This window comes from Elaeis guineensis, chromosome 4 (genome assembly GCF_000442705.2).
Source record: "Elaeis guineensis isolate ETL-2024a chromosome 4, EG11, whole genome shotgun sequence".
Taxonomy (NCBI): domain Eukaryota; kingdom Viridiplantae; phylum Streptophyta; class Magnoliopsida; order Arecales; family Arecaceae; genus Elaeis; species Elaeis guineensis.
Genome location: NC_025996.2, coordinates 11,976,944 through 11,988,220, shown reverse-complemented (window position 1 = coordinate 11,988,220; position 11,277 = coordinate 11,976,944). Strand labels below are relative to the sequence as shown.

Below are 11,277 nucleotides of genomic sequence, written 5' to 3'. Positions count from 1 at the left end.
CTATTGATCTATGTCGACGGATAGAGAAGATGCAAAAAAAATTAAAGATTATAGAATATAAAATTTTCTCTTAAATACTAGCATTTGATACACCCACTTTCTGGAACACTCAATTGCTCTCTTCTCTTAGGATTACCCAAAAAAAGGATTACAAAAGAAATGTATGGTTGAGCAAACTAATTTAGACTCAAACTGATGTTTCTAGAATAATCAGATTAGTTTAATATATAAAAAAGAGTAAATCCATTTAGTCTCGATCTCAAGGACTTCTAAACTCAAGATGTAAGTAGCAATTGACATAGCCCTTGTTTGTGCCTGTGATTCATTGGTATACCTTGATTTTAATATTTTAGATGAAATATTATTCTATTAAAAAAAACGTGCACATTCTTCACATATTTCTTATAAGCATGTGGTTGCTCTAGGCCAAAGCGAGGGCCTAGGCTCATATGACTTTCTGCGAGGCTGCTTGTGTTGGGCCCATTAAGTTCGAATTAGTGAGCCCGTCACGGAGTTTGGGGTAAAATAATTAGCAGTTATCGTTTATTTTCGAATGAAGACCGTTGGCCAACTAATTATATGCTATATTGATCGACAACTATTCAGACTTCCAATAGGTCCAAAGGCACGCTTTATCTTGCTGTAATTTTAAACACTATAGGTGTCAGCAAGCAAGATTGAAGCGATGCACACATATAGACAAAGCAAAAGAAGCACACATATATCCATCATAAGGTGTCACATGCATCCACAGTCCACTCCCTTCAAGCAGTCGGGTAAGAAGCTTCCATGGCAATGCCGCAAAGCCCCTCCTTGGCATCAACGTCTCTTTCCATCCTGATGTACCCTTTCTCGCCCCAAGATGAACCCCACGAGTTCTTCACCAGCCAATACTTGGTACCATCACTCGTCGTGCCGTAACCGACAGCAGTGACACCATGATCCAAATCAGTCCCACAGTCCCCAGTGAACACACCACCCGAGTAGAACTGGAAAGCAAAGCCACCGGCATCGATGGCTACCGACACCGGCTGGTTCGCCACAGCCTTGAGGAGCGCCGCCTCACTGTTGGCCGGCACGTCCTCGTAACCGCTGATGGTGGCCGCATGGGAGCGGGATTTCTCGGTGTTGCATGTGCCATCAGTGGCCATGTAGGGGTAGTTTGCTTCGGTGGTAAGGCCTCCATTCTTGATGATGAATTTGAAAGCATCGTCCATGAGACCCCCATTGCATCCTTGATCCTCGCCTTTGGTGTCGCAGTCGACGACTTCTTGCTCCGATAGAGAGATGAGCTTCCTGGTGCTGAGTTTGGTGATTCCCTCCATTGCGGCAACAGCAGAGAAGGCCCAGCAGCACCCTGCCCAGTAGTGCATTAATTGGATGTTAGATTGTTTGTAAAACAAATGGAAGACCAGTATAAGCAAGCTGAGATTTTGCAGCATGATGGATGCTGAACAGTTGAAATGAAGTGGTTAATTGTAACATATATACCACATTGGCCTTGGTCTTTGATGGGCGTGACTGCACCCTTAGCCCTCCAGTCCATGCTGGCGGGCACTGCAGTGGCGTTCTCATACTTGAAGCTCTTCGCCGACTTCGCGGAGCTCGCTTGGGATGGTTTAAATCCGGTGTACATGGCGGTGAACTCTTCATTGGTGAGGTCCGCAAACTGATTGATACCGAGCTTGTACTTGTGGTTCCCAGCAGCGTTGAATGATTCGATCAATTCGACGTTGGCTTGGAAAGTTTTGGAGCGCTGCTCCTTCTCGGCTGCGTCTTTGTACACGCGCCCATACTCAGCCATCCACTGCTCGTGCTTCTCCATCATCGACGTGTCCGTAAGAGTGCGGGATGCCGCGTGAGAAGCCCAGAGGGCGATCACGGTCAAGGCTGCCAATAGGCATTTGTTTGTTGATGAGAAAGCCATGGAGCTAAAGGTGGTGGAATGGACCAGGCAAGGGATTTAAGTCGATCGGTTGTATGTACTGAATTCTTAGGAGGGTGTTGGTTTATATAGAGGAGAAGGGAGGGTTGCACTTCACGTAGAGGTGGTGGATAAGGACTTCTACGTGCCGTGCATGACTTCTGCGTTGATTTGGATGAGGAGAATGACAGGTTCAAATTAATACCACAACACTGATTGAAAAGAAAAAAAAAAAAAAGAAAAAGAAGCCTAATTTGCAAGCTGGTGATTTCAAAGACGCTAATTATCACAGAACAGCAAGCGCAAGATTTTTGTTTCGGTTGGAGAAAGCTTCCCTATTGATCTCTTATTTGCAATCGGAGGTGTTCGATAATTAAACCAAACTTACTAATAATTTCAGTGCTAGAGTTAACCTGAAATGGTATTCTACTTGATATTCCGATCTACATCATCTCAATCAATATGAGCAGTATATTTTAACATAAATAATACCTGATACAATGTAAAGTATTGGTCATGATTTTTTAATAAGTTATCTATTACTTTAAATTAATTTCTTAGTTCCTAAATATTCTAATTGAATCTTAAGATGATGATTAATGTTGGATTTGCTATGTTAATTTGTCGAGTTTTGGAGACCCCAATTGATTTCTAAAATTCTGACCAACATCCTAAAATATGTTGGGCCTTGTATGCCAATATTTTAAAGTTATGATCTTTCCCTCCAAACGGAGGTGGCAGAGAGGGACTTGTACGTGCCGTGGGGTTTTGCTTGATCATATGGATGAGGGAATTGGGAGGAGGACCCCACAAAAAGAGCCGTCGGGTAAGACCAGCGGCTTATGTAACAGAAAGAAAGGGCAACTTGGGATTACGTTACTTGTCGTAAAGGATTCCACGGAATAGGCGCCAATTATGGGATCTTTGTTTCCGATTGGATGAAATTTAACTGTAAATTCTCATGGTGCCGTCGTAGGCACGTTAATGTTGACGGGTTTCAACCCTATTTTTCCCTTTACAATTGCTATGCAACCAAATCGGCCATACCTTTCGTAGATTATTCATTTAATATTAATAAATAAACGTATTTGAGTTTTTTTTTTTTTTTGCATGCAGTGTGCTGTCTATTTTTATTTTTGTTAAAACATCAGGACCTGTGCATCAACCTGATATCTTATAGAGGCTAATTGTAACGGCAGGTGCAAAATTGAATCCTTCACTCTTGGTTATTGGATCTGTTATTTGCCGTTGTCGGGAAATATGTTCTCTGCACTGCAACATTGATCAACTTCATGGTGTCAGGCAGTCTCTCTCTCTCTCTCTCTCTCTCTCTCTCTCTCTCTCTCTCTTTCTCTCTCTCTCTCTTTTGTTTGTTTATAAGGTAAATTGAAGATTGGAGAGATCATCCATTAGCACTTATATCCTCTTCTGCCAATTAGTTAAGAGTATCGGGCTTGCTTCTCTAAATGCAACCGGACATGCTTGGTTGAACGGAGAAATCAAAATCTCAGATTACATATTTAAATGTGCAGGTATCATTGATCATAACTTGTAAATATTTGCTTTAACTGTAGTTAATTACCACCGATGGCAAGACGTGAACCACAAAGATATATGGATCCTGGGCTGGGAAGCTGCAAATTAATCCTTGACTCGGTAAAAGCATCTCGCCTTAAATAAAGACAGTTGGCGGATGGAATGTGGGCAATTTCATGTAGGGATTAGGTTTGCATGATTATATTGTTGTGGCGTTAAGAAAGCTTAGTGGTCAATTTTCTAGGCGACTTAGATTATTTTGGAAACGATGGCAGCTGTACTATTTTAGACAGCGATTTTTATTAACCAAAGGCAATAGAGATAACGAAGAAAACATGTATTTTTTTTTTGTTTAAGTAGTAATTGTTTTAGATTTTGGTAGTGGTTTCTCTTTAAAGTAACCAAATTTTTTGGAAGAATGGATCACAATAGTTATTTATTTTATGCAACCGTTTATTCCAAATTTTAACAGTAGTTCTTAATATTTAGACAACGATTTTCAAGAGGATTTGGCAGTGGTTTTTCCATATTAGACAATAGTTATTCATATTTAGGTAATAATTTTTTGAAGATTTTTTGTAATATTTCGTGGGTTAGAATAGCTTCAACAACCTTTGTTGCACTGAAAGACTCGCATCTTAATTATTTGCTAGATGCTAAAGCCTTTCACATCATTGAATTTCTTTATTTTTAATTTTGTAATTGTTGTTATGAAAATTCAATTGAAAAAGCCTAGGCTTTGATACCACTTGTTAAGGCAAACAAAAAAAAAATATGAAACAAGATGGAAAGAGAGAAAAAAAAAATAACACATAATATTTATGTGGTTTAATCTATTAATCTACATCCATGGACAAAAAAAAAAAAAAAGAAGTAGAAGAAGATTACATACTATAAAATTTTCTCACAAATACTGGCCCCTAGTTAATGCACCCATTCTCTAGTACACTCTCTCTTTCTTTAAGATTACAGGAGATATGTATCATAGAGTTAGCCGATTTAGACTCGATCTGGTTTTCTTACAATAATCAGACTAGTTCAATATATAAAATAGTGCAAGTCGGTTTGGTCTTGATTTTTAGGACTTGTACACTCTAAGATATAATCAAGAATACATAGCCCTTGTTTGTGTTTGTGATTCATCTGTATAATTTTAATATTTCAGACGACATATTGTTCTGTCAAATAACGTGCGCGTTCCTCACATTTTTCTTATAAGCATTTGGTTGCATGGTCTTGGCCAAGGCGAGGGCCTAGATTTATGCGACTTTCTGCGATGCTGCTTGTGTTGGGGCTATTAATCAAGTTCGAATTAGTGAGCCTATCATAGAGTTTGGTGTAAAATTAGGAGTCATCGATCATATATTTTCCTATATAGCTTGTTGTTACAGGCAAAAGGAAATTCTTTCTGAGAAGTCCACAGTGATAAGAACAACACCAGGAATCCTTGGATCCAAAGCCACTCAGAGCAAGCTAAGCTGCAGTTTATGCTGATATATATGAATTGGAAGATCAGAATGAACACTGTTGCCCAACTTATATACTACATTGACAACTATTCAGACTTCCAATTGAGGTCCAAAGGCACGCCTTGTGTTGCTGTAAGTTTGAACACTATAGGTTTCAGCAAGATTGAAGCGACAAACAGACAAGCATAAGAAACAAGCGCGTATATATATATATATATATATATATATATATATATATATATATATAGGTCCAAAGGCACGCCTGGTCTTGCTGTAAGTTTAAACACTATAGGTTTCAGCAAGATTGAAGCGACAAACAGACAAGCATAAGAAACAAGCGCGTATATCTATATCTATATCTATATATATATATATATATATCCCTTCAAGCAGTTGGGTAAGAAGCTTCCATGGCAATGCCATAAAGCCCCTCCTTGGCATCAATGTCCCTCTCCATCCTGTTGTATTCCTTCTCGCCCCAGGATGAACCCCACGAGTTCTTCACCAGCCAATACTTAGTACCATCACTCGTCGTGCCGTAACCGACAGCGGTGACACCATGATCCAAATCAGTCCCACAGTCCCCGGTGAACACACCTTGCGAGTAGAACTGCAAATCAAAGCTAGCGTCGATGGCGACCGACACCGGCTGGTTCGCCACAGCCTTCAGGAGCGCCTCCTCACTATTGGCCGGCACGTCCTCGTAACCACTGATGGTGGCCACATGAGAGCTGGATTTCTTGGTGTTGCATGTGCCATCAGTGGCCTTGTAGGGGTAATTGGCTTCGGTGGTAAGGCCTCCATTCTTGATGATGAATTCGAAAGCATCGTCCATCAGACCCCCATTGCATCCTTCATCCTCGCCTTCGGTGTCGCAGTCGACGAGCTCTTGCTCCGATAGAGAGATGAGCTTCCCGGTGCTGAGTTTGGTGATTCCCTCAATTGCCGCCACAGCAGAGAAGGCCCAGCAGCACCCTGCCCAGTGCTTTAATTGGATGTCAGATGGTTTGTACAACAAATGGAAGACTATTAGTAATTTAGCGGAGATTTTGTAACATGATATATGGATCCTGAACTGTTGAAATGAATTGATTACTTACCACATTGGTCTTGGTCCTTGATAGGAGTCACTGCACCTTTAGCCCTCCAGTCCATACTGGCGGGCACTGCAGTGACGTTCTCATACTTGAAGCTCTTCGTGGCCTTCCCAGAGCTCGCTTGGTACGGTTTAAATCCGGTGTACAAGGCCCTGAACTCTTCATTGGTGAGGTCCGCAAACTGATTGATACCGAGCTTGTACTTGTGGTTCCCAGCAGCATTGAACGTTGGCTGGGAAAATTTTGAAGCGGTGGTCTTTCTCGGCTGCGTCTTTGTACACGCGCCCGTATTGAGCCATCCATTGCTCGTGTTTCTCCATCATCGACATATCCGCAAGCGTGCTGGATGCCGCGTGAGAAGCCCAGAGGGTGATCACCGTCAAGGCTGCCAATAGGCATTTATTTGTCGAGAAAGCCATGGAACTAAAGGTGGTGTGGATGGTGGAATGGAGTAGCCAAGGGAATTAGCTCGGTTTTATGCACTGACTGAATTCTTCGGTGGGTGTTGGTTTATATACAGGAGAAGGAGAGGGTTGCACTTCAGGTAGAGGTGGCGGACGGGCTCCTCAGTGCCGTGACGTGTGCTTTGATTTGGACGAGGAGAAGGGCAGGTTCAATTATCACAACATTGATTAAAAAAAATAAATTATGGTTTTGGTAAATGAAGTTTAACATGTTTTTTTAAATGGCTCCTCTAAGTTTAAACGTTAAATTTTGATTATTACATTTTCTGAACTATTTCAATTTGATTCTTCTTCTAAAATTCGGCTACTCTCTTTCGTCAAAAATCTCAATTGATAATAACTGCTACTTACTTGGCAAAAATAGATGCTTATATAGAAAACTATCTAAATGCAGATGATATGGTATTAACTGATGTAGCATGGTGTATTAGATGAAAATTTTTTATTTACTAATGTGCACATGAATTATGATATGATATTTATACGATGCCATGATATATAGATGATATTATGATACTCGATGTTTGGACATTTTTAGGCACAGTATATACCACATCTTCGCCTATATGCTATGGCACATTACATATAAATATTTGTCTGTTATGCCATGATAATTTATATGTCACATCATCCACATACATTATCTCTATTTAAGTGATTTTTGCCATATAAGCATTTGTTTTTGTCATGTAAGTATCTGTTACTGCAGCTGAATTTTCAATGGGATAAAGTGTCTAGAATCGCTACAGTAAACTGAAGGATTGACGATGGTTAAAAAGTGACCTACTGATGCTTTTAAGCATCGTCAAAATTAGTCATGATGCTTTTAAAAAATATTGCTAATGCATCGGAAATGCAATAGTGGTAAAAAATTTTCCAATGCTTTTTAAAAGCCACCCAATTATATGATAATTTGTATCTTGTTTCAAGTCCCTTGGTGAGTTTATATCCATCTAATTACATCGAAATAATACTATTTTAAATTTTTATAATAATCTAACTTATAAATATATATCTTTAAGTGCACTATAATAAGTTTTTCCATCTACTTCCACTGTAACTCCATTGTCCTGAATTTTTTTCTCAATTTCTCATACTCCTCACTATGAAATTTAAAACTATTAATGATGAAACAATTATATCTGTTGATAATATTATTAGGACCTCGAGAAAGGGCTATTAATTCATCTGAAGAATTTTTCTCCATCATCATTGGTGCCTAAAAACATAACACAAATTATTGATGAATTATGGATGAACGCTATGGTTGGCTTGTCGCTGAGCAACTAAAAATTCTCTATATAAAAATTAAATCTTTGATTACGAATGTTATATTTGATATGATATTTAATTTTATCATCTATAACCATATTAACCTGTGATACTCAAATATTATATTACTATAAAATAATATATAACGATGTACTTGTGCTAAAAATTTTTTATCAAGAACAATATTTTCAACCTTCCCCAAGTAGATGAGAACTTGTATAATTTTGCTTTTTCGACAATATCACAATGCCTCTGAGGTCGATTAAAAATGGTCTTTATACCTTTAAGATATATATTTTGAATCAAATATCAAATACTTTTCAATAATATATGTTTTCATAATCGACTCCTTGGGATGGACTCTATTTCATACTTAATCTTTTAAGCACACAAGAGATCTTTCAAAATTAAAAATTTATTAAAAATCAATATCAGTATGACATTGCTTCTACAAAAGATTTATAAATTATAATTATAGAGTTTTACAATATTATCTCTCAATAGGATACATCCATCTATAGTATATCGGTCTATCAAGTTTACCTTTTAAAGTTAAGTGAATAAATACATGAACCATAATGAAGAAAAATGTAGAAGGAAAATCTTTTTCATTGGGCAAAGTGTAAGTGCAATATGAGATTTCAATTGCTCAGGCTCCTGAGAATCAAGAACTTTGGAATATAATACCTTAAAGAATGATAATAATTGAAAAATAAACTACAACAACTTATTTTAGCATTGACAATTTTAAAGCTAGTGAAAAGATATCTTGTATCAGTACATACATGACCATTATGACTTTTAAGATTTGAAAGCTTCCACTCTTTAAAATTTATATATCATGAAAATTTGATGCATATCAATTAAAAATCTTATTATTTTTTAAAATTGTTAGAAATTTTTTTTTCTTGAATGGACATTGCATAATACATAGGAGGTATATAAATTTTATTATTGATAAGCACTTTGGGATGAAGCTCCTATCAAATGTCTATTTCTTTTAAATCAAGATGCACTTTGATATTATTTTTACTCTTCCTATCAAGATTTAATATTGTTTCAATCAAATTATCACAAACATTCTTCTCTATATACATAACATCAAGATTGTACCGAAGAAGATTATTCTCTTAATAAGGTAAGTTGAAGAAAATGCTTCTTTTTTTCATAATTATTTAGTAGTACTATTTGTAGATGCTACAACTGTATCATCATTATTTTTATGTCCATCTATATATTTCTCAATGAAGAAATTATCAAGATCCTCAAACACCTTTACGTTTATATTGCTAGTACTGCCTTCCTCTGATAATCCTTCATATATTTCTAACTTTATAGTACCATCAAACAAATTTTTTTGAAATCGAAATGAATGATTTGCTTCCAACCACTAACGATGTCTCATGTAACAAATTTTTCTCCATATTTTCACAAATATAAATAGGTTGAATTCCCATAAGAAGGACATGCAACATGCCCTCGGTGCTTCAAACAAATAAATTAGCGTATATAAGAAAATTGTTAATAGTCCATATAAGAACTACCCACAATTTGAGTATGTTTGGCTAGTAGAAGCATCAAATACGTCGATATCCTTCTATAACTATTTCAATTCCTCTATTAAAGGTTATAGAAAAATATTAATATCATTTCCTGTATCTTTATCATCTAGAATAATCATTGACAAAATCACTCAATACTATTTCATGCACATCCATGGTGGCAAAGTATAAGGAATCAAAACGATTGGTCAAGTGCTATAGGTAGAATTAAAAGTTCAAAATGGATTAAAGCCATTAGTAGCTAAATCCAACCTAATATTGTGAACATCAGAGAAAAAATTATCAACATTCCATCCTTTGTATGTCCTTCATCATGCCATCTCATTAACGAAGCTGTCTTTGATTATGTATAGATTCTTTTCAATTTAGGTACGAGAAGAAAGTAATGTAATACTTTGATCAATTTTTTTTACTCTATGTTGCATCCATTTCATTCAATATATCATCCTCATCTTCTTTATGCATTATCTATCGTGAAGATCTACACACATGGCATGACTCTTGATTAACATTTTTGTTCCGATATAATATATAATCATTTGGACGATTATGAATTTTCTCATATCCAAGATCCATTTTCTTCACTAATTTTTTGCTTCATAAAAAGTTAGCAAAATAGTGCTCTCTCAAAATACATCCTTTAATAATTGGAGCAGCATACTAAAATTTTTACTAAACCATCCATTCAAATACTTCAAATGGAATAAATGGATAAGAAAAAAATTTTCAAAAAATTTTTACGATCTGGATATAGTTCTTGATCACAATCTTTTTTTAAGTTGTGATATTGAGCTATCTCATCCTTAGATGATTGTATAGGATCCTCAACATGCATATTATCGGTAAATATAAATTTATTAGGCTGTCCAACTACTTCTTGTCCTCTACTAGAATCTTCCAAATTTTCAACATCAAGTCCAAGAGCATTAATACTGAGTAGACCCTTCATATTATTTCTTCTGTAGGATCCTTTTGTAGGTTATTGGATACAAAATCAGATAAGTCTTGTATATGGAAGAATTGATTATACGAAGATGGCAACATAGACTCTTTATGAAATATCCACTTGGTATAATCTTTTACCAAATCATTCCACACCAAACATGCTTTAACAATTTTGGGAGGAAGAGAAGAATAACTTACGCATCGTTGGCATGGACATAAAATCTTTTTATTCATTAATACTTTATGTCTAGCAAATTTAATAAAATTCTGAACTCCATCCAAATAATCTTTGTTGGATCTTGACTTATTTATGTATTTTTGTCCATTTTATGAAAACAGTAATTGAATCACAACTTATCTAAAAAAATGAAAGAAATAAAATACTAGCTGAATAATAAGAAGTTGACATGAGATCTTATATAAAAATTTGGTTCACAAGCTATGTTATTTAATTTTTTCATCTATTTAGCACAATAAATAGGTTGCTCTACTGTGACCTAGGGGGTCAAGGATTTGAAACACAAAAATAGTTTCTTTATACATGTCATAAGGCCGGCTGCAATATCTAATCCTCCTCAGATCCCACCATGGCAGACACTTTTAAGAGATTAGCAGGGATATTCTTGATTGCCTACCTTAAGGCAATGTTGAACTTTGCGAGATGGCTTGGACATGCATATTGTGGGACAAGGATGACTTTTGAATGAATAATCTTGTATTTATTTGAAGATATGAGTCGGAGTGGCACAACAAAAGCATATTATAGGCCTCCAGCAATGTTAGGCATATTTGGGTATTTGAAGTTGTAACGACCCAGAAAAAAAAAAAAAAAAAAAATAGAAGAATCGGGAGGAAGAAGACTCTCGTTGAGAGTCTTCTTCCCACCGTGAAAAGGAGTGGGGAATCCGAGTAAAAATCGGATTCCTCTTCTATAAAATCCCCTTTCCCCTTCCTTTAGGTTTTTATCACGGGATTTTGAGAGATTGAGGGATTTTTTTTCAAAAGGAT

At 36.5% G+C, this 11,277-nt stretch overlaps 1 protein-coding gene and 1 pseudogene across 1 annotated transcript; both read right to left on the bottom strand.

Annotated features, from left to right (window-relative positions):
* Positions 1-545: 545 nt before the first annotated feature.
* On the bottom strand, positions 546-1,998 carry LOC140857132 (senescence-specific cysteine protease SAG39-like). The gene is made up of 2 exons (XM_073255550.1): positions 1,492-1,998; positions 546-1,357 (listed from the first exon to the last, which is right to left on the bottom strand). Exons 1-2 carry the CDS (start codon positions 1,925-1,927, stop codon positions 765-767), a joined length of 1,029 nt encoding a protein of 342 aa, XP_073111651.1. The 5' UTR covers positions 1,928-1,998; the 3' UTR covers positions 546-764.
* Positions 1,999-5,314: 3,316 nt separating this feature from the next.
* On the bottom strand, positions 5,315-6,445 carry LOC105043954 (senescence-specific cysteine protease SAG39-like; annotated as a pseudogene).
* Positions 6,446-11,277: the final 4,832 nt, after the last annotated feature.